The sequence below is a fragment of the Prionailurus viverrinus genome, chromosome A1 (assembly GCF_022837055.1).
Source record: "Prionailurus viverrinus isolate Anna chromosome A1, UM_Priviv_1.0, whole genome shotgun sequence".
Taxonomy (NCBI): Eukaryota; Metazoa; Chordata; class Mammalia; order Carnivora; family Felidae; genus Prionailurus; species Prionailurus viverrinus.
The window spans coordinates 176706825-176730124 of record NC_062561.1 but is presented as its reverse complement, the minus strand read 5'-3'; the positions used below and the strand labels follow the sequence as shown (position 1 = coordinate 176730124).

Here is a 23300-nt window from a genome sequence, read left to right as displayed (position 1 = left end):
TACTTTTTTTTTAGTCCTATTGGAAAAATCTGTTGTTCGATAACATCTCTTATTCTGAGCCCTCTCCCCTTGTTTTTCCAAATAGAATTGCTATCTGTTTTCTCAGCTTGGGGGCAGTGAGAGTTGTAGACCAAAGGCCTGAGGTAGGCCAGAGTTGCCGGAGTGTGATCAGTCTTTCATTGCCTCCTAAAACGTAGTAATCGCTTATCCCTCATGGCCTAAAGCCTCTTCTTTACAAAGTTGCTTTTCTTTAATGTATCATTTGTTTGTTTTTAATGTCAGTACCAAGAAGAAAACCAAAAACGATCTGTGAGCGAGTATAGTAATGTAGTTGATTGATGTAAATAATACAGAAAAGCATAAAACAAGAAGTGAGATCCTTCTTTCTTTCCCCATGCCAGTTTTTCTCCCTGAAGGTTCTTGTGGTTTTTAGAAAAAAGATTTATGCAAATTCCCACATACCTATTTGTATTTTCTTTATTTTTTAAATTTACACGTTATGAACCATACAGTACACACATAGGCAAGTCATGGAAACTCTCTGAGAGAGCTTTAGATGCCAGCACATGAATATTTGCCACTCTTAAAATGGCTACATGCTAGGTATTTACTTCTTAAGATTGTTTCACTGTTATGGATACTTGTTTCTTTTTGACAAGAAACGAGAAACGTTTGACAAATGAGAAACAATGAGAAAAAGATACTTTATAAGAAACAAATAATATTTTCATTTTTATAATGATCTATAGAAAAAAGATCTGAAAAGTCTATCTCCACCTTCTTTGCAAATCTAGCATCCCAGAGTACTGGAATGTTACTAGAGGGAATTTAATGATGAATGTAGGGCATTTGTAAGCAATCCTGTGGAGACATTTTGGAGAGAAAGTATTTATCAATAGATCTCATAACAGCAGGCATCTAGAAATCATAAAAATTGATAGCTATGGGGCACCTGGGTTGTTCAGTCAGTTAAGCATCCGACTTTGGCTCTTCAGGATCTGGCGGTTCATGAGTTTGAGCCCCGGGTCGGGCTCTGTGCTGACAGCTCAGAGCCTGGAGCCTGCTTGGGATTCTGTGTCTCCCTCTCTCTCTGCCCCATCCCCACTCATGCTCTGTCTCTCTCTGTCTTAAAAATAAATAAAACATTAAAAAATAATTTATAGCTACAATGTTTCCAGTCCATTTAGAGCATTCTTGTATCATGTTAATACTGAACATGAAATTATTGAGGACTTTATAAGTGAAAACTAAGAAATTATAATAAAAGTAGATAAACATATAAATAGTAGTCATTTTAAATCATATGGGGACTAGAAGATTTGTGTGTAATAATAACATGCATTTTACAAATATCTTTAACAGTGTACCCTTTGAAAATTAAAGGAAGAATCTGGGCAGAGTTTATTTCAGCCAACTTAGCTAGAATTTTCCAAAGTGTAGATTTCTTTATACATATTTAAGTGATTTTTTTTTTTTTTTTACCCACCACTTCCTTGGACGTTTGAGAAGCATGAAATAATATGTAACATTTGATGATCATGAGATTTCAAATCTGACATTTTCCTCAATAAAGTGGTGCAGACCTGTGTTTCAAGTATTCCATCATCATAATCTTAAGCCAAGTATAATTTGAAATAGTTGGGAAAAAGATGCTTGTTACATCTTTCCTATGTAGGATGAAGTGGCACCATTTACTACTCTGTTAATATCTGGGTTCTGATTACATAGGTGTATTCATGTTCTGGAAAATCCATTGGACTCTGTACTTAATGATCTGTGTACTTTATTTTGTCATGTCAAAATCTGCATTAAAAATAATGTATAATTAACAGCGCAATAATAAGTGGAAATAAACATTCTTCTCTTCTGTGTTCTAGAATATCATTGTTTTTATCTTTTGGCACTAAGTTTATATTAATTTCCCTACCTCATTTGACAGTTTTTGTGGTTGTAAGCGTTGTGTGCCTATCCCTTATTTTTCTCCGTGTGGGAAAGCATTTCTGAATAGTTTTCAGAATTTAACCATGAATTCTTGTGTATTAACCAGCTTAATTTTGTGGTATAAGATCAAAGTTTGGAAGTACACATTTAAAGATTTTTGAGATTTTATTTTTGCCTTTAATCTATAGCATTTACTGCTCCTGAAACTGTATTTATTTTTGATAAGTGGAAGCTATGAGAGCTTTATGTTAATTTTATAGCTTTTAAAAGTCTACTCTTTTCAAATATTTGTTTTCTTAGAAATCTGAGTAGCATCAACTTTTTAAGTTTGACGGAACCGAGATTTTCAAATCATTCGTTTTCCCAAACTCCCTTGTCATTGAAGTAGTTATAGGACTAGAATGTTCTTAAACAAGCACCTGTTTTTATATCTTTGTCTTTGCAACCTATGTCAAGTTAACTGAGAAAATACCTCCCCTCACCCCAAATTTAAGACCTACCAAAGTGAAAACCTAGTTGAGGGAGATTTTATGTGGTTTTAATCCATTTGTTCAAGTATTTTGGTGAAATCCAATGTTACCTACTAGTGGGAGAACATGTATTTTGTGTTTTTTTTTTTTTCAACGTTTATTTATTTTTGGGACAGAGAGAGACAGAGCACGAACGGGGGAGGGGCAGAGAGAGAGGGAGACACAGAATCTGAAACAGGCTCCAGGCTCTGAGCTGTCAGTACAGAGCCTGACGCGGGGCTCGAACTCACGGACCGCGAGATCGTGACCTGGCTGAAGTCGGACGCTTAACTGACTGCGCCACCCAGGCGCCCCAGAACATGTATTTTGTATGAGACAGTCTCACTTTGGAAAATACCCACGCAGTGCTTCTAAGTTACAACTCCCTTATAACTGAATTAAACATCTTAAGCATTTATTTAGTGGGCTAAGAACTAAAACCCCGACCAGTTTGTATAATGACTTCTTCAAGGTACGACTCCACCTTCTAACTCAAAAATCGACCCCGACTTCCTGTTTGAACACTCCTCTGCAGCCAGGTCCTCACTCGGTCCATGTCCTTCTGTTCTAGGCACCTTTTCCTGACCATGACAGCGCTCCTATTTGCTGCGTTGCTAGGCCTGCAGTGCCCTTCCTCTGTTTGTTCCTTAAGGTCTCACATGCCATCCCATCTCCTGCTCCAATGCCACACCCCCTCTCCCTGACTCTTTAATCGGAGCCAGTTGCTTTCCTCCTCTGTTTCTGTTGCACCTAACACATAACTACCACTGCAGTAGGCATGCTGTATTATCATTATTTGCTTATGCGGCTGTCTGGCATTTACGTTTGCTAGTTCTGTGTAGTCAGGGCCGTGTGCTTTGTCTGTAGTGCCCAGCCAGATCAGGCATTCAAGCAATGTTCGTTGAATTGGTTTCAGGTGTTTGGGCAAGCCCGGCTTTTAAGTGCCAGTTGGTTTCAGGGGAGCCATTTTCTCAAAAGCTTCTTGATTGAAAGTTTGTACTGCCCTTTTCCTGATATTCAAGGACATACGTATCAGTATATTGTATGCTTCTCTTAGCCGTAACTACTTGGCAATAAAATGCCAGACCTTTTACTTTTCAGCGTTTGGGACATGGTGGGAAATTTGACAAGGGACAAGAAACTTCCTTTGGCTAAAAGGAAGTTTATAAATTGCCTAAAGATTTCATTTGTTACGATTTTCTTTATGAGGGATTAATCAAGCCATCGTGCAAAATTGCTATTTATCCGGTAGTGGTGAAAAAGTCTTGAATTAAATATCGACATATTTGCTGAATTGCTGGTTAGCAGGGAATTCTGGGACAATGCAAGATCAGTATGGTAGGAGTCGGTTTAGATCGTGTTCCATGTTACCTAGTTTGGATCCTGGGTGACAGTTACAGCCAAAAACTTCTCTTACCACAAGTAAAATTCAATACAGCTTTACAGTGTTCTCGAAGAACTTAAAAACAAGTCAGAAGGGTGTATTAAATTGACCTCTCACCATCCAAATTCCTTGTTTTTGAGACATTTACTAGGAAATGCGGAGCATAGCCAACTTTTTTCAGTTTCAGAAGCTGGTAGTTGAAATCACAGTTGATTATTTTGACAATGTTTGAAAGGTTGTTTTTGTTTTTTGTTTTTTTTCTCATTTGACATGCAGCAAGGACATATGGGCGAAGGAGAGGTAACATTATTGTTTTTAACTTTTGAATGTACCAGTTGTATTTGGAGAGGACCCAAGTTCACTCAATTTCTAACCCTTGTGGGGAAGGGGGGCGGGGGAACGCACTGTAGCTTTGATCCGAACATTATGTGTCATAGTCAGCATTATAGACTTTCTAATTTGAAGGAGTCAGCATGGTAGGATTTGGATTTGAATCGATAATGTCCCCGAATTATAAACTCAACTTCTTTGTATCAGAAGATTTATTTTGCTTTTTTCCTTGCTGAAAGGAATTTCTTAGGAGAAGAAACTTACGGATCTTTAAAAAGGAAAATATGGGGTGACTAGTCTCAAAGTGCCTGATCATATTGGAAGCTCTGTTATACTTGAATACCTTATGTCTACTTTTCTCTACTAATTTCAGCATAATACTGAATGAGATTAGCTACACAAATGACCAATCCTATACATTTCCAACACTGGAGGAAAAAACTCGAGAAATTTTAGAGAATTTAAAAGAACCATTTCCTAGAGGTACCTGAATAAACCTTATTTTTGACGCCTGTGATAGCTTTGCCTTTTTACAAGCAAGGTGGATAGTCAGATAGCTCAACTCTGAAATGGAAGTGACTTTTAAAGACCATATAGGAAATAACCTCCAAAGTCATTTTTTATCTTCATCACATAGCCCTTGAGCTATAGTTTTATGGGATAAATTCATAGCGAGTACACTGTTATTATTTGCGTTCAGTCAGGAAGGTCGAGAGGAAGGCAAGTGTGGCAACAAAGGGACATCGGAATGTTTCAGTGGAGGAAGAGCACTGACCGCTACATTTCTGTAGGATCTGTGAACAAACTCCTCAGGTAGTACCTGCAAGGAAATTGGCAGCCCGGAAAGTCCCAAAACAGCGCTCGAGAGATTCTACAGTTATTTGTAGCTCTGTGTTTTCGCTTATGATTTGCAACGTTCATATTTTGCGGTCAAGTACACAGGGGAATAATGTGAACCGCTTGGGCGTCTCTGGTCTCTTCCGCTTATATTTTCTGTATCATAGGATTTTCAAACCGCACACGTAATGCCTAGTTTTTAGAATTAGCTGGCACCGGTGGCAACTGGTCCTTACTCAAACTGAAAGAAAATAGATCGTTAGCATGCCTAAGAATCTTAAATTCTGTAAGACTAGACAGTGAGGTTGGAGAGCAGCATTGAATGGGTTTCGATTAGAACCCACTCAGGTAAACTAAGGTGAGTGCTCACTTTAAGAATGGACTTGTGCATTTTAAGGACAGTCTTAGAGGAGGTCGTGCAGGCTATGTCATTCTGTGTTTTTGAAAAATTCAAGTGATCTAGCATCTGCTAGTCAAACTTAATACTTGGTATACATGTCTAGGTTGCCCGTGAGCATGGGGCCCTGCCAAGGCAGTGCTGTCTACTGCCAGCTGCTTCCAAAAGAGAGTGCTCCCTCCTACTATACTTCTAGTTCACCTCCCTGAAGTTTCTGGATCCCAGGGGGCTAGTTGAGCAGTCTTCTGTTTAACCGTGTGCTTTTCTCTCTGACTCCATTGAGACTTGAAAGCGATGGGAATTCAAGAGCCTATCTAAGCGATTTGTTACCTAGTGAGAAAAATAAAAGCAGCAGTTTTGTTGAATCTGCCCTTTTCCTGGTTTCTTGGGTAAGGGAATCGGTGGCAAGGAACATTTGCTGTTAGCGTTTTCTTTTTTTCCTGCTTTCTATTCCAGGTCAGTCTTCACTGTTTCCAATGGAAGATGGATTCTTGGATGATGGCCGTGGGGATCAACCTCTTCATAGTGGCCTGGGTTCACCTCACTGCTTCACTCACCAGAATGGAGAGAGAGTGGAACGATACTCTCGCAAGGTGTTCGTGGGCGGATTACCTCCTGACATCGATGAAGGTATATTTACAAAGAACGGTTAACTGCACGGTGCCTACTGTGGCACATAGTAGGTAACTCATAGATGGTGGTGGCTGTTACGATACTAACAATCTTATCTGACTCCAGGTATTCCATTTTGATTTGCATGATTCTTTTGTTCTATCTCTCTATCCTGGCAAGTGAGAGTAGTTTACGGAGGAAGGGGAACAGGACTTTGGCAACACCAGCTGAAGCAAGTGATTGTGCTAGATGAAAAAGAGTAAACATTGGAAAACCGGCTCAAGGAGTCTGTTGTGGGCAAACAGTGCTTGCTGCGTTTTCGTCCGTGCGGGCTGCCTTGGCCAAATTCCACTATGTGTTTTCCTATTTGTTTCCTACCTTTTATGAGTGCCCCATAAATGTGGTTAATTGAACATTTAAAATCTTAGATTAAGTGTGAGCTTTTGAAAACTAAAGCCTGAAGGAGGACCGCAAGAAAGGGAATCTTCAGGGTTTTATCATTCAAGGAGTATTTTTTCACTTGTCAAATATTTACAGGCTTTTAAAATGCCATGCACTGTTCTTAGGCTTGTTTATAGCATAACCAAGATAGAAAGTCCTTGTTTGCATAGAGTTTCAGTTCTAGTGGAGAAAGGCAGATAAAATAGTGTGCAACCATGTAAGAAAGCATCAGAGAGTAAGTGTTGAAAAGAAAATAGTGTGATACTGTGCTATTTTGTGATACGGTGATATCTTCTTAGATTCGGTGGTTAAGGAAATCCTCTTTAGGGAAGTGATATGTGAGCTGAGACCTGAATTAGGAGCCAGCCATGCAGAGATTTAGAGGACTAATTGTCCAGTAATATTTTATTCCTCTGTGGGTCTACATGACCTAGTAAAGACCCAAGGTGCAGACCATAGAGCAACCATATATCCTTGGTGGTGGTGGCGGCGTTGTTGTTTGTCCTAATCTGTTTTGGTTTCCCGAATTGGAAATGGAAATAAACCAGTTAATGTTACGGAGAATAGTTTTCTCTAAAAATCTGTAAAGTCTAATAATAAGGTTTAATGGCTTCCCATTAGGCTGAGATTAAATGTATTGAGTCACTTCATTTTCCTGAAGATGATCAATCTTTTGGAAGGTTGAGACAAAAAGGTTTCAAAAAGCCAAGGACTGAAATAAACACAGTTCTCTTTTGTTTTGTTTGTTTTGTTTAATCTATGAAGCTGTGTTGGGATTTCAGGTGAGACTGAATCAGTCTCCATCCTGTCGTCAGAGGGCACAGCTTTCCAAAGTGTTCATCTTGGGCTTACCACGTGGTCACAAAATTGGCCTAAGTAAGCTCCGAAGTGCAGCCTTCTCTTTTCTCTGCCTGGAATCCTCATTTTCCCTAGTACCGTAGATTCTAGGTGGTTTTTTGTTTTGTTTTGTGTTTTAACCTTTTAAAGTCTTTATAGCCCAGATGGTGTTTAATGAGTGAATTACATGCTTACGTACAAAAAGAGAGAGACGACTGAATTTTACCTGACCTTGCCTGGGATAAACTCCTCCCTGGCCTAGATAGTCTGTATTTTTTTGGAAAATTACTGAGCCATCTTAAATGTGCAGTTTCTAAAACTCTTAGAAGCACAGGTAAATATAACTAACCTGGCAAAGGAGATGGTTTAAACTGAGCCAAATTAATGGGAATTATGGTAGTCATCTTGCATTATCCTTAAGACCAAGCATATTGATAAGTTATTTCTATAACATGAAATATGCAGTCCTGGAGAATATTGTGCTATGTGGAATGGTACCTCAACAATTATAGGGTTTCTGGGGAAATAGGGTTCGAAGCAGCTAATTTCGAACCTATTGAACTTTGTACCCAAAGTTCATTAGGAAGCACCAGCAAAAAGGAAAGTAATGTCCGGAGATAACTTGGACAATGTAGGCAAGTAGGTCAGCATGGTTGGAGGTTACCTCAAGGAATACTGAAAATGCACAAAACCACTAGAGCAGAAACGCTGGCTTGCAAGCTTGGAGGCAGTGCAGATGTAACTGGACCTCGGCACCCGAGAAGGTGCAAACGCCCTGCAAGTTGAGAATATACCTCTCCAGCGAGAGAGCCCTGGTCGCTGTGCTCATTTGTAATTTTCTTACAAGAGAGAGGGAGGGCTCCTGCCAGCATATCCGACAAGCTAGGGGCTTTTTCTTTTCCTGAGGAAGGTTATAGTTCTCCTCCCACTATGCTAGCTCACCGTGCCCAGGAAAAATCACTTGTGAGCCAGTAAAACTTCTAGGTTATACTGACTTCCTTCCTCTATTTACCAGTCTCTCTTACGTGAGCTAAATGGTACCGCAGAAACGGGCATCAAGAGGAGAGCAGACTGTACTGTTTCACAATCTGGAGGAGAGAAAAACAGTTCTACCAGCTTGGAATTTGAGCACATCTCCCATCTCTTCTTTTCCTCTGACCTGCTCTCCTCCTGGGTCTTATCGATACACGCTTACCTACTGTTTTCCAGAACTTCTTTGGAAATTTATTTTCCTAGAGTCTACTCAGGAGTCTGGTCATGAGGAAATGGTACGGGCTGAGAGTCATCCTACAGAATGAATGGCCTCCATCCTTTTAAGACTGCCAAAGCTATAAAAGATAGCAAAGAATCAGAAGCTGTTCCAACACTGGAGAATACTGATACCCTAGGGACAGGACGTCTAAATATATCACGTGTCCTGGATAGGATTCTGGATCAGAAAGGGAAAAGGAGGGGCGCCTGGGTGGCGCAGTCGGTTAAGCGTCCGACTTCAGCCAGGTCACGATCTCGCGGTCCGTGAGTTCGAGCCCCGCGTCGGGCTCTGGGCTGATGGCTCGGAGCCTGGAGCCTGCTTCCGATTCTGTGTCTCCCTCTCTCTCTGCCCCTCCCCCGTTCATGCTCTGTCTCTCTCTGTCCCCCCAAAAATAAATAAATGTTGAAAAAAAAAATTAAAAAAAAAAAAAAAGAAAGGGAAAGGAGATACTACCGGGATAGGTCGAAATTTGGGTGGAGTCTTTGAATTGGGTAGTAATAGTGTATGAGTATCGATTTCCTGATTGGGAGGGTCCCATGGTGGTAGATGGGGAGATGGCCTTGTTTTGAGCAGGTGCCAGCGGTTGTATTTTGGGGTTATAGAGCGCGATGTCAGAAAAAAAAATGACAGGTAAGTAGGTAGGTAGGTAGATAGGTTGATTTCATGCATACATACAGGTAGAAAGAAGGGCAAGAAATGTGTAAAATACTAACAGTTGGGGAATCTAGATGAAGGAGGTGTAGGAGTTCTTTGTACTGTTCTTGTAAAGAGTAGATTTGAAACTTTTTTCTAAACTACTTCCCCAAAATGATTGTAAAAATATTTAAGTTTACTGTTTTGTTTTGCTTTGTTGTTCTTTAGATGAGATCACAGCTAGTTTTCGTCGCTTTGGCCCTTTGATTGTGGATTGGCCTCATAAAGCAGAGAGCAAATCCTATTTTCCTCCTAAAGGTAATTCTCCAAATTTAATATACATGTGCAGTGTATCCTTACATTGTTTAATGTTTAGCCTTTTCATGAATGTTCATCTTTGCTATAAAATTTTCCATTGTTAAACTTACATTTTCCCAAGTACATCTTTAAAATTTCTACCTAGTGTATACTTTCTATTCAAATTTCATTTTACTCCAAAATACGTTTCAAGATATCAAACTGAACTTTAATGTTGATACTATCAGACTTCAGGTAGGAATATTTAAGTGTATTAATTTTTTTTTTTTTTTTTTTTTTTTTTTACTCTTTTTCTCTTCCTTAGTTGCAGTTTATACTCCCTTTCTGTTGAAGAATTATATTAAAAAAAAAGAAGGGAAACAAATAAGCCTCTTTTCCCCTTTTTATCAGGCTATGCATTCCTGCTTTTTCAAGATGAAAGCTCTGTTCAGGCTCTGATTGATGCATGTATTGAAGAAGATGGAAAGCTCTACCTGTGTGTGTCCAGTCCCACTATCAAAGATAAGCCAGTGAGTGTTGTCTAACATGAAAATAGCTTCTTGTTTTTGCCTCCATCTCTGCTTGGTTTGAAAACCCACAGACATCTTGATGTGTTTGCTAATGGATAAGTTTGTAAGTAGACTGTTGTTGCTGTCAACCTCCTAACATTGACATTCTGTATTACTCGTGCACATTCTTTCGACGTTGAATTTTTTGGTTAATTAAAATATTGGTAAATCCTTACCACTGAAAGACTTTACTCGATAATACGTTTGATAAAGTAGCTGAATTTCCTCTGAGTAATAGAACTCAAAAATCACAAATACGTATTTGTCTGTCTCCTTCTTCTCTTTGATCAAAATTTTACCCAATAAATGTTCTTAACTTTTTCACAAGGTATTCGCCCAAAGTAAAATGAATTATGTATATAGAGAAAGGTACATGGCTTTTTTTCTTCCCGTTTTAATTTTTTTTTAACGTTTATTTATTTTTGAGAGACAGAGAGAGTCAGAGCACAAGCAGGGGAGGGGCAGAGAGAGAGGAGACACAGAATCTGAAGCAGGCTCCAGGCTCTGAGCTGTCCGCACAGAGCCCGACGCGGGGCTCGAACTCAACAAACTGAGATCACGACCTGAGCCGAAGTCGGATGCTTAACCGACTGAGCCACCCAGGCGCCCCTGGTTTTTTCTTTTTGAAAAAAAAAAAATTTTTTATCAAAAAATTTGGTCTTTAAGAATAGTAGCAACTGTCCTGTTTTGACAAATCTGGCAAATCAACAACTGATTGTCACTCAGGTTGATCTAGTAATGGGGTGCAGTTCAGAATGGAGGTGCCTGTGGGTTCATACTGCTCAAGCAGTAATTAGTGGAGCTTCCCTCGGGGTTGTCTAGGTCAGGAACACTCTTCCCAGAGTTCCCATGGCCTAGACTTTATACTTTGACTTGTTTATGTTCCCCCATAGTCTTCACAGTATTTGAATTTGGACCTCTGGCCTAGGACTTTGTTGATGGGCATATTGGGAATACCCCACTATGAACCTACCCATAGCCTTTGGTATGGGCATTTGTAACAATAAATAAATGCAAACAATTAGGATGAGATACATGATTCTTGGTTGGCTGAAGCAGTGGACCCATTGCTATGTGCAAATATTAATGTTTTTACTTTGAAATGCTTTTTGAAATAATGCAACAGGTTTCTTAGTATTAGGAGTAGTTTGCATTTGTGGGATTGGGCACACAATCATAGTTTACTTATTAGCACTGTATTCTTTTTTTTTTTTTAATTTTTTTTTTCTTTTTAATGTTTATTTATTTTTGACAGAGAGAGAGTGTGCATGAGCAGGGGAGGGGCAGAGAGAGAGGGAGACACAGAATCCGAAGCAGGCTCCAGGCTCCGAGCCGTCAGCACAGAGCCTGACGCGGGGTTCAAACTCACAGATCGTGAGATCATGACCTGAGCCGAAGTCAGACGCTCAACCGATTGAGCCACCCAGGCACCCCATTAGCACTGTAGTCTGAATAACCTCAAATACCATGCTGACTTACATTATGTAGATTTGGGGGGATCGGGTGGGATGGAAGCCCAAATAATGTGAAAAACAGCTAATTACCGATAATTAAAGAAGTGTTAGTGATTTAGTTTATAATAGGTAATGAAATTGAACTTTCTATCTTGGTTCACTTAACATTGGTTCACTTAAAAAAAAATCACTTGGTTTACTCTTAAAAATGTAATGAAGGGTTGGGCTATGCTATTTGTAAGTCTTCTAATTTTACAGCCTTATTGATCTAGAATGATGTGGATTGTTGTTGCTCTTCAAATACTCTGCAGTAATTTTAAACTTATTTCTCCATAAATTGTCAGCGTTAAGAATGAGACATTTTGGTTTGTCTGTTCCCTAGGTGCAGATTCGGCCTTGGAATCTCAGTGACAGTGACTTTGTGATGGATGGTTCACAGCCTCTTGATCCACGAAAAACTATATTTGTTGGTGGTGTTCCTCGACCATTACGAGCTGGTATGATTAAACAAACAAAAATACCCCCTTTATTCTTTAGCATAAGAAATAACCTTATAAAGTTTTTGGTTTTTTTTGTTTTTTAATGTTTATTTATTTATTTTTTATTTTTTATTTTTTTATTTTTTTATTTTTTTTTAATTTTTTTTCAACGTTTATTTATTTTGGGGACAGAGAGAGACAGAGCATGAACGGGGGAGGGGCAGAGAGAGAGGGAGACACAGAATCAGAAACAGGCTCCAGGCTCTGAGCCATCAGCCCAGAGCCTGACGCGGGGCTCGAACTCACGGACCGCGAGATCGTGACCTGGCTGAAGTCGGACACTTAACCGACTGCGCCACCCAGGCGCCCCTTTAATGTTTATTTATTTTTGAGAGAGTGAGAGTGAGCATGCATGCGAGGGTGGGGCAGAGAGAAAGGGAGACAGAATCCCAAGCAGGCTCCACGTGGTCAGCACAGAGCCCGATGCAGGGCTCTAACTCGTGAATGGGGAGATCATGACCTGAGCTGAAATCAGAAGTCGGCCGCTCAACTCACTGAGCCACCCAGGCGCTCCCCTTATAAAGGTATCTTAGGAAAAATTCTCCGTAAGCATTTGAGTTAATGTCCAAGAGAATCCTAGAATCAAAGTATCTGGCTTTGAATTCATGTGCCCTGCTCCCAGTTAATAGTTGAGTGACGTTGGGCAAGTTATTTTCTCTAATTTTCAGTGCCCTCATCAGTCCAAAGGAGTAATAAGTGTATCTGCTTCGTATGGAGTTTTGATAGTTTTGAGGATTGAGTGTGATGAGCAGGGCCAAGGGCTCCGTGTTGTGTTAGTGAGCATCACTCTTGTCATCATCTGGAAGAGCCCTTCAAGAGTAGACTAGATGTCGAGACGTTCAGGGTTTATTTCCCAAGCCCCCAGTTGCCCACCGGCTTTTACTGAGCTCTGAAACATGGGAGGGTTTTCAGCAGTGCATCATGTCTTTAAAAGTAGGACCTACAGGAGAAATTTCGTCCTCGACTTCAAGTAATTTGAGGTTTAATAGTATAAATGAGATAAGATAAAAACGAACGAGAAAGCAGTTTCAAAATTTAAACATCTCATGGAGAACACCATACGTTCATTATTTCAAGTTTTTATATAAAAAATTGGTGGAAAACTAGACTGTAGGGAAAGGTAACAAGGCTTTCATGGAGATATTCCAGAACGACCTTCATACAATCAATTTGCAAGCGTTCACCTGATTATTTATATTAAGCAATACATTATTACTTGTAAAGCCATGGTGGCAACATGGTAGAGAGCGGACAGACCAAGATGACCGACCCAGCACTATCACTTAACCATCTGTGACCTTGGACAGATTGAACGTCCACTCGGTGGCTCAATTTCCCCAGGAAATCACTACCTACTTCATAGGGTTGTTGTGAAGATTAAAAGAGACCGTACGTGTAAAAAAAAAAAAAAAAAAAAACCAACCAAAAAAAACACCCAGCAGAGCCCCTGCCCTTATTTAAAAGATTAAAGATTGATTTAATAATTATCATAAGGACGTGAGCTCAGAATACATATGAACTGCTTTTGATGAAACCTTTGGTGAGCGAGATGGGTTTTCCTGATTTCAAATGCCGTCTTTGTTCCTTTCTTATTTAGTGGAGCTTGCCATGATAATGGATCGTCTGTATGGAGGTGTGTGCTATGCGGGGATTGATACCGACCCTGAGCTGAAATACCCTAAAGGAGCTGGGCGAGTCGCATTCTCTAATCAACAGAGTTACATAGCTGCTATCAGTGCCCGCTTTGTTCAGCTGCAGCATGGAGAGATAGATAAACGGGTAAGTCCTAGATTACATTCTGGGAAGTTCTGGAAATGGCCCTCTCGGTGTGTCATTACCAAGATTGGAATGGGGGAATTTTAATATGGCAATAAAATTGGCAGCTGACAGTTATGCCTGTAGGACCAGTTAGGTGTATATTCTTTAATGCATCTAAGGGTTCCTATGAATTTTTTCTGTCTCTTAGTTTCTTGAGTAGCCTAATCAGAGCCCTGCATCAATTTACTGTGGTTGATTTAATCTCCTAAGCTATCACCTCCATCCATTCACTTATTCAGTTAGTCATTCAGTAAATATCATTATATCAAGTACAAAAATCAATGCCCTTGAGATCCCCTGACCTTTTTTTTTTTAATCCCGAGACATCATGACTATCTCAGTAAGCCCTATTTTCCAGTGTGCTATGTAACAAATGACTGAATAAATTCACTTGTAGGACTGCGTTAGAAATATTTCATTGAAACAGATTAAGTGAAAGAAATCATAATGTTTTTATTTTTAGTGTATTCTACCACCTGAAATTAGGCAGTAATTAGCATTATCTTCAGTACTTTAAATTCCTCTTTGTTGGTTTGTCTTCTGAGTTAAAAAGCTGGAGAAAACCTCGGACAGAGCGCTCTCCTCTGTTTTCTAAGCTACTGCATTCGAAGCTCTGTGCTCCGTTATCCGTCTTCTTTCTTTGCATTCACAGATTTATTTCTTCGTTTTGTGATTCATGCATTCACCAGATGTTTTAGCACCTAGGACAAGTAGTTGATGTTCTTCTCGGGAACATCTCCTGAGGAGTTGATGTTCTGATAGATATAACTGTATCTTATACTGACACTGCTCAAAGTGTGGCCTGTGAGCTGACTGCCAGAAGCGAATGGTTACTGGCTTGTGGTGAGATAGGAGTTTACACCATTACGCCAGAATGTGAATCCGCTACATGAGGAAGCGTGGTGTTGATTAGTTCAGCTGACTTGGGGTTTTTTGGGGTTTTTTTTCTCCCCCTAGAAAGACCCTCCTGATGAAAGAAGCAGTGTGTTGATTTAGATTCTGGTGTTAGCTCCTTATTTCATGGGAGACTGGCACTTTCATTAGGACTGACTTAGATATCAACACTCTGAGGCGTTGTGCTCCAAAAAGTCCTTCCTGATTGATTGTCTCGTGCTGTTCTCAATTCATTATGTAGAAACTATCAAGGCGATGGTGGTTGACAGTTACTGCTTAAGTTTCATTTCATGTATACGCTGCTACGGTGTCGGTATGAAATACAAGGTTATAGTGGCTGTCATACTGTGACTGTATGAAAAGAAAGGTCTAGATTCTAACATAAACACGGAGGGAGAGGGCAAGACCCGTTGCAGTGTAAGTGAACAAGCGCACATGCTTTTAGTTCACTGAAAAAATAGCTACGTCTGACCAAGCAGTGTCTCCTGTCTCGCCGCTTCATCCCGGCAAAGGTGTCAGAGGTGTAAGGTTGGTCATTGGAAATGCACACTTCATTTGTATTCCTCTGCAATCAAGCCCTTTGACCAGCGTTCTTGCAGCTCCATAGATGTCACGGAGTGGCCTCGGGGCCAGAAGGCTAATGCTCTGGTTTGTCTGCTCTTCCCGTCTTCCTGTCACCCGTCTTCTTTTGTTCATGGCTAACCTTTGTCAGGATTCCTTGTCACAACTGCATGGCACCGGTGGTAGTGATGGCCTGGCATAAGGGAATTTTAACCCTGAGTCTCTCTACGACTAAAAATAAGCCACTCTTTTCTCACTGGTGAATTAACAGCCAGGTTATTTTTAATGCTTGAGAGACTCAAATGACAGGTTGGCCTATTGAACACTGGAACAGACCCAGGTTTAGAAATTCACCTCTGACTTTTAGACTGAAGTAAACCATTCTTACTGACAGAGAATAAGGCGAGGTTTTAGACTGTGAGTACTGTGGCCGCGTCTTGTTTGCTCAGAGTTCCGAGTCTGGGTGATTATAACCCACGATGTGCACACTGTAAATAGAAACCGTGACCCAGCCTTTATTACAACCTAGACGCTTATGACACAGAAGTCAGGCATCCTCCCTCTGATGTGAATATTGAAGTGCTATTTTGTGGAACTGGGAAGCCCTTCGTTGGTTTTGTTCAAACTACAATTCCACATATGACAAAAATCCAGATCCACTAATTAAAGCGATGGTTTGTGTCTATAAAAATGCTCCTGTGGGTTTAATCTCGTAATGTTCTAAACAGCTGGCTTCCCTTTTTTATTTCTGGCAGAATTGTTTTTCCTTTGAAAAGTGTTTCTTTAATAAGACAGAAATGTAAAATGATGAATACAAAAGCCTCACCAGGTCCTTAAAGATGGACTGGACTGCCTTAATTTCAGGAAAAGAGCTACTGACCCTTGTTTCGGGGCACCCCGGCACAGATTGATTCAGACAGAGGTTGGAAGTGCACGCACCACAGTCAGAGGTGCCTGGACCATTCACTGAAAAGTGTAAACGCCTTCCTTTTATTTTCGATTGCAGGTGGAAGTTAAGCCATATGTCTTGGATGATCAGCTGTGTGATGAATGTCAGGGGGCCCGTTGTGGTGGAAAATTTGCTCCATTTTTCTGTGCTAACGTTACCTGTCTGCAGTATTACTGTGAATATTGCTGGGCTGCTATTCATTCTCGTGCTGGCAGGGAGTTCCACAAGCCCCTGGTGAAGGAAGGCGGTGACCGTCCGCGACATATTTCATTCCGCTGGAACTAAAGGGTAACTACAGTGCTCATTTTCAGGCCTCAGAATAAGTGCACTCTTCTGTTAATTCTGACCCCTTCCTCGACCTCTTCACGCTGGCATGTCCTTTTGTAGCAGCCCGTAACTTAACAATAGTGTAACAAAAAGAATGACCTATAATATAGGCGTTTTGTAGATTCTCGTGTCACTGAAAACAGTACGTACGAACTCCTTTTTCGTATTGCCATCGTGTTGCACGGAAGTTTTATTCTCTTGTTTTGCTGGAGACCAAGAGGATCCAAAACTTCCTGTAACATTTTCTTAGAGGAGAAAGAGAAATATTAAAAGAGAAATGAAACAATAGAGTATTTTGGGTTTTGAATTAAATTATTGTTAATAATAGAACATATAAGAATACTTTTATTAAAATTAACCATGCAACAGTAACACTATCAGTCTGTCCTGACACAGTTTTTCCCCCAGAGAAGTGCTTTTGCCTTTTCCTTTCTTTCTTTTTTGCCTCTCTTTTTTGCCATCCTCCCCCCCTCCCACCCCCCCCCCCCACCGTTTTATTCATTTACAGCAGTGGAGGAAGTTAACAATTATTAACAGGAAAGAGCATGTTAAAGCAAACACAAATGCATGAGCAAGATCGAAGCAGCATTAGAACAAATTGTAAGGGTTTCGAGGCCGAGTAGAATTTCATGACGCCTCCGAGTTACTACCACAGCAGAAAAAAAAAAAAAAAAAAAAAAATAGTAAAGTAGGCAGAGCTAGGTTTATTTTCTTTTCAACCATTTAAAAACCTTTAGAATGTAAAAATTGGGTAAATGTACTACTGAGGGGAGTGCACTTATTTATTTTTAAACTTCCTCGTCTGGTCACGGCCCCAGGAAACCTACCAAAGCTAGAATTAATGACAACTGGTGGGAAAACTAGCATTTCCTCCCCCCCCCGAAGAACAAATGTATAAATTTTATTTTTGATGTTATATATAAACTCTATATCCTAATTTAGTAAACACTCATCAGGTGTCAGCCTTTGCTCTCCATTTTGACGTTAAAAAACAAAACAGAACAGAACGGATCTAGAGATACCTCAAGGACATCAGTTTTGATTTTGTGTTAACAGTACAATTGTAGCCAAAACTGGGAAACAAGACCCATATACAAATTGGCTGCCGATCGGCTTACTTTTAGATTTAAAGTTGCTTTGGGTATCCTGTAATTTAGTTGTAACATAGACAACGGAAAAAAAAAAAAGTTAAAAAAAAAAAAGTTAAGTAGTTGCAGAGTGTTTTGCACTGTTGAACTAAGTAACTGTGTAAATCTGTGCAAAGGTACGTATGTTTATCTTACTCTTCCTATAAAATAAAAATAACATTACCGTTTCAGAACTTAGCATGGGACATAGTCAGTGTTTGAAGTGCCAACTTCATCAAGTAATGCATGCTTTATTATACATAAAATTCTAGCTTCGAAAGGCGTTATTATGTGTTGAACAGTACGCTTCAGGGGTAAATTTAAAATAGTCTCTTGAAGCCCTGGTCATGGAAGTGACTTTTATTTTAATTGACATTCTCTTATCAAATGCCCTACCCACCACCAAAAGGATTATTACCGGTGTGCAAAACATTAAAAAAAAAAAATCCTGCTAGTTGTGCTACCTAACAGTACCGTCTTGGATCCTTCAAAACCAAAGACTTGCCCCAGCACTACGGTGGAACCACCTGGCTGATGACCCCTGCTGATTATCGTTAGGAAAAGCAGTCCTTTATTTTTAACACAGGCTTTAACGAACTGCATACCTGTTAAGTTCCAAAGGTCAAAATGGAGGCATATGCTGTCTAATGGGCAGACACAGAAAGGGAGCTGCTTTTAAAGAATTCCCTGCAAATACGGAAAGCAGTCATGCGAATGGAGGGTGCTCTTGTGTAGCTGGTCAGGGACTTTTTTTTCTTTTCTCCTGAACTACATAACTCTAACCGAAACGTTCATTTGCCTCTTTTTATTCTTTTCGATGCTTGTAGGTGGCTTGGGGTGTGCTATTGTACTGTTCCTACTCAGTAAACAGGTGTGATGAGTTAACAAGAAATAACACTGTTTGAGAACTAGCTTTGAATAATAATTTTTCCCTTTGTACATGACCTGCTGAATTTCGGTACAGTGTTTTTGTAGCTAACTTATTTTGTCATGCACATAATGTATATTTGTTATGCACTACTTTTGTATATCTTGTTTTTCCAACAGTGAACATTTTTAGGCACACTTTTCACTGACGGGATATCTCTTTATGCAATACCTCAATTTTTCATATTGCAAAGAGTAGCTTTTTGTACTTTTATTACTGAGAGATCTTCATATACTTCATTTTTTAATATAAATAATTTTAATAAATTTTATTTTCTTATATTCTGCTTTTTATACATTTCAGTGCTCTGCATACATTTTAAATTATGAATGTTGTGCACTGGCAATGCTATTTTAGAGTCTGCAGAGAAGAGAAAGCATGTTGCTTAAACATCCTTCCCCAGCACCAGCTATTGGTGTACCTATAATTTAAGAAATAGTCTATGTAAAGTCACAAATTAATGAAAAAAAAAAAATTCGCATGAAAATGACAGATAACACGGTAGTTCCTAAAAAGACAAAAAATTAAAACGCATAAGCATAGGGTAGAAATTTAAAATAACAAAATTGTCTACAGCTTCTTACTACGTTTTTAAAATTATTCACAACGCAGACATTCTTGGTGAATGTTTAGCCATTTTTAATATTAATAAATTGATGTTAAGTGTTTGATTCAGAGATGTCTGCTCTTTTAATTATATATAAAGAAAAAAAAAAATAGCCTGCCGTGGGACAGGTGTGTAATGTTAGTATGCATGACTAATGTAAGAAATTGTTATTCTACTAATATTTACTTGTGATTGTGTGACAAGCGTGTTTACAGATTATTTGGTTACACTTCAATTTACAGGGCATAAACAATTATTATCTATTACTCTGAACGTTATTGATTACACGTCCTTCAGATTACACGGGATTGTAGTTGGGAGTTACCATGTAACTCAAAACATAATTAACATGGAATTAGTTTACAGATTTTAGGGTATCACTTCAATTTACCAAGCATGTAGTTCTAGCACACTGGCATGGCACCAGCCATGTACTTACAATGTAGTTACAGAGTAATTACATGGTTATTTTTGCAATGTAAAATAAAGTGTTTCTGATTATTTTCTATGTAAAGGAACCCTCTCTCCCTTCCCCTTCTGGTCCCCACGCTTTGGTATAATATATATACTTCTCCATACACAGACCTCTGCAGAATGCAAAATAAAACTTGCAGTGAACGAATTTAGCATTTTATGAGAGTGCTGTTGGAAAGACTTGATAATTCACCCCTTTTGTTTTGAAGAGTTGAATCTTCTGTTAAAAGGTGATTTAAAACTTGAACGTGATGAATTGTGGCAAGTTAACTTCAAGTTATGTGCAATACTTATTTCAAACTTTTGAAAGATCTTTGCAGTGTAATTCTTTGTTTTTAATTGCAGACATTTAAAAATGTCATTTTCTACTGTTAAGAGTAATCCTCTTTCTTGCTGGTGTTTCTAAAGAAAAGAATCAGAAATCAATCTTTCTACTAATGTAAATTTGAGATTATTTTTAAAAATGGAATAAAAGAGGTTTTGGTCATTTGCTTTATTTTATTATCTTATTTTAAAGCTACTGTGATTGATAGCATTGTAAGAATTGGGACAATATTGTATTCAACTGTTTTATTTTTTATATTTTTAAAATTTAAAGTATAATTAGTTTTTATAATTTTCATCAGATTTTTGTTATATTTTTTGGAAGTGAAACTTTTAGCAAGTGGGTGTCTAGTTTTTACTAATCCCTAATGTTTTGTTTTTTTTTTTCCAGTGTATTGCTCATATTATCAGAAGGAAAAGTTATTTAAGTATGTCAGTTAATTGTACTACTTGGCTGAATTTCCATATAGTTTTTACTGTGTATGGGGAGGTTGTAGTATTTATTATAGCATTTTAAATAAGGGTAATTCATTTTTTATTAAAGTCATTTTCACGTTAAGTTCCTATTTTTGTATGTTCTACTCTTAAGTTATATAACACAGTTCCTTTTTTAAAAGAGTTCATTTGTTGAAGTGCTAGTGGAAAATTAATGTTATTAAATAGTTTGCAAATGACTATTTATACCAGTATGCATATAATTTTTAAATATTTGTAATGTGAGATGTTGAATGAATAAAACTTTTAACTCAGCTTTCTTTTTAATATACTTATTTATTTGCAACATGAGTAGGTTATGCTTCCATGATCAGGAATGAAACCTTTAAAAAATATTAGGTGTATATCTCGGGCCAAGGCAGAACATACTGATACGAAAAGATGTCCAGCCATATAGGGACCAGTCGCAAGTATGCATTGCTTGTGTAAGTTTGTAAATATCTGTGGGTTGTTGTCTTTGATCTGCACTATATTAGTTCACACGTTGCCCTGCAGAGTCCTTTTTTTTTTTTTCCCTTTCCTTTTCTTTTCATTTTTTCTTTTTTTTTTTTTTTTTAAATAGCCTCCCGTGTGTATGGGAGGCCTCGGCCGGGATTCGAGCATTCGGTCACCTGCTGAAGGCCGATGTCCAATAGAAGTAAGGAAAGGTCAATATGTGGGGGGTTTGATTTGTGGTCTTTGCTAATGAAGAGCCTTGATTTTTGGCCACCGTACAAGAGGATCTTGGTTAATAAGTCTGGACTTTCAAACCCCTAGTTTTTCCCCGGATCCTAACGTCACAGGATATGGCCTCTGGGATAATAATCTCTGTAGCATGTGAATTGAAAGTACGATCTCTGACTCGATTCGTTAATCACGTGGACTACCGAGCACCACAGTGTATTCGTGTTTACATTTTACACCACATCTTCAAACTTTTAACTTCAGGACTTACTATGGCATGAAGCGTAACACGGAGACTGTTCTGTTTTGTCAAATTTAATTTCTGTTCTTTCTCACCTCGAGGATAGTAGTCTTAGGACGAGAAGAAGCCGTTCTCGTCCTGAGACAAATGGACTGTAGAGGTCTTTTGCATCTAATTTGTCTTTCCAACCTGTAGCTCTTCCAGCTGTAGGGGAGCCTGAGGGGCCTTAGCCTGAAGGGCTGAGCAGCGCTTAGATATCCCCCGGGAATACCGGGTCACTCAAGCTTTGGCTGACAATAGCGGGAAAACTTATGTTCCCAGTTCAGTGAAGGGCCCCTGAGGAAGCCCCAGGGGACGTTGGAGATGTGGGTGGCGTTTGGTCGCCACTTGACAACATCCCTGGGCGTTCTGGGTTGGTTTAGGCACTTAAAGTAGGGGCAAAAAAAAAAAAAAAAAAAAAAAAAGACATAAGTAGATTCTGGGGTTTTTTTTGGTTTTTGTTTTATTTTTGTTTTTGTTTTTGTTTTTTTTTTTTTAGAAATATTTATGTCAGGCAAGTGCACATCAACTCTAAGTGATATAACAATTAAATCTGAAAATAATATGTAGGCGCAACACGTGGGTGTTTTAAATCACAGAACGGTGAATCTGTAGCATGTGAGAGGCTATTTGGGCTGCATTTTCTTATTCACTGGTAGTTCACCCAAATTCACCCAAAAAGGAAAGTTCTCTACCCCATTCTTCACCATCCTTAACAATCAAGTTGTTTCATAACCTCTTTTGGTAATGGCTTTGTACCCACACCCAGTTCAAAAGGAAAATGATTTTTTTATGGATTTCTTTCTTAAAGTTGGATAAATACTCCCTTAAAGTCTGATCAAAAGTCATGGGGAAAGTAAATTCCTGATTTTAGAAATTAAGGAACTGTGGAGATGTCAATGAGACAAAAGAGTAATTCTTTTCTGAAGTATGTAATGGCAGAATAATAAACAAGGAACTCCATATTTATTTCCCAAATCGGGATCTTCGAAACAGTAAGGTAATCCTTTCTGTAAGAAACAGACAAAAAAAAAATGTGAAGTTCGGTCATTAAATAAACATAGAAAATAAGGCACCCTGTTTTGGGGAAAATCAAATCATGCAATTAGCTTGCTGAGGCTTTGAGAGGTTGGACAATGAAGAAACCCATTTTACTTTGTTTAAAAGTGCCTCCCCCCCCCCCCAAATTTCTTTGCCTATGGTCTCTGTTTACAGATAACACAGGGCCCCATGGGACATACTTGGGATCTATTGCTCTCCATTTTAGTATGTGTACTAGTATCAGGAAGTCAAAGAACCTTACCGTTTTTTGTTCTAGAAGGTCTCTTGGTCCTGTCCCTCCTTAGTTATTCCCAAGGCTGGTAACCATTGTCCATGTTAACTTTACGAGGCTTCGAAGTCATTGCCTAGCTTCTAACCCCTGCACCATTTCCGGTTTAGCTTCTTAATTCCCCTCCCTCTACTCCCAGTTCCAGAAGAGAGAAGTGTCTTTGCAGAATGGACCGTCACCTTAGGAAGCGATTGTTGATCGTGCCTCTCCCTGGCTCAGAGCGGCCCTTACTGCTCATGCGTGCCACGGCAAGTGCTGCTTCAGACAAGCACCTTGTGGTTTGAATCTGCCCTTCGTGACATGCTGTCTTCCTGATAATTCATGTCATTTCCCAACTTTGAAAATTTTCCCTCGCAAATGTCCCCCGCACCCCCTGCCAGTGCTCTGAGAGCCGGGACCGCAGGCTTTGAATAAACTCTAAGAATTCAGAAAATGAACATTCGTGCCCTACTATGAACTCTTCTGCAGTACCAATTCAGTCTCTTATTAAA

The 23300-nt window shown here is 39.1% G+C and overlaps 1 protein-coding gene across 4 annotated transcripts in view; it reads left to right on the top strand.

Moving 5' to 3' along the window:
* The window catches only part of CPEB4 (cytoplasmic polyadenylation element binding protein 4), a 70371-nt gene extending 47071 nt beyond the window's left edge, over nt 1-23300 (top strand). For 2 of the 4 annotated variants that reach the window (XM_047853298.1, XM_047853278.1), the window contains 6 exons: nt 5855-6028; nt 9402-9491; nt 9882-10000; nt 11876-11990; nt 13630-13811; nt 16312-16869. In XM_047853298.1, coding sequence (XP_047709254.1) covers nt 5855-6028; nt 9402-9491; nt 9882-10000; nt 11876-11990; nt 13630-13811; nt 16312-16539 — 908 coding nt within the window. In that variant the 3' untranslated portion in view covers nt 16540-16869. Of the gene's footprint in view, nt 1-5854; nt 6029-9401; nt 9492-9881; nt 10001-11875; nt 11991-13629; nt 13812-16311; nt 16870-22919 lie in introns of those variants that run through there. The other 2 variants (XM_047853291.1, XM_047853284.1) reach the window with 2 other exon arrangements.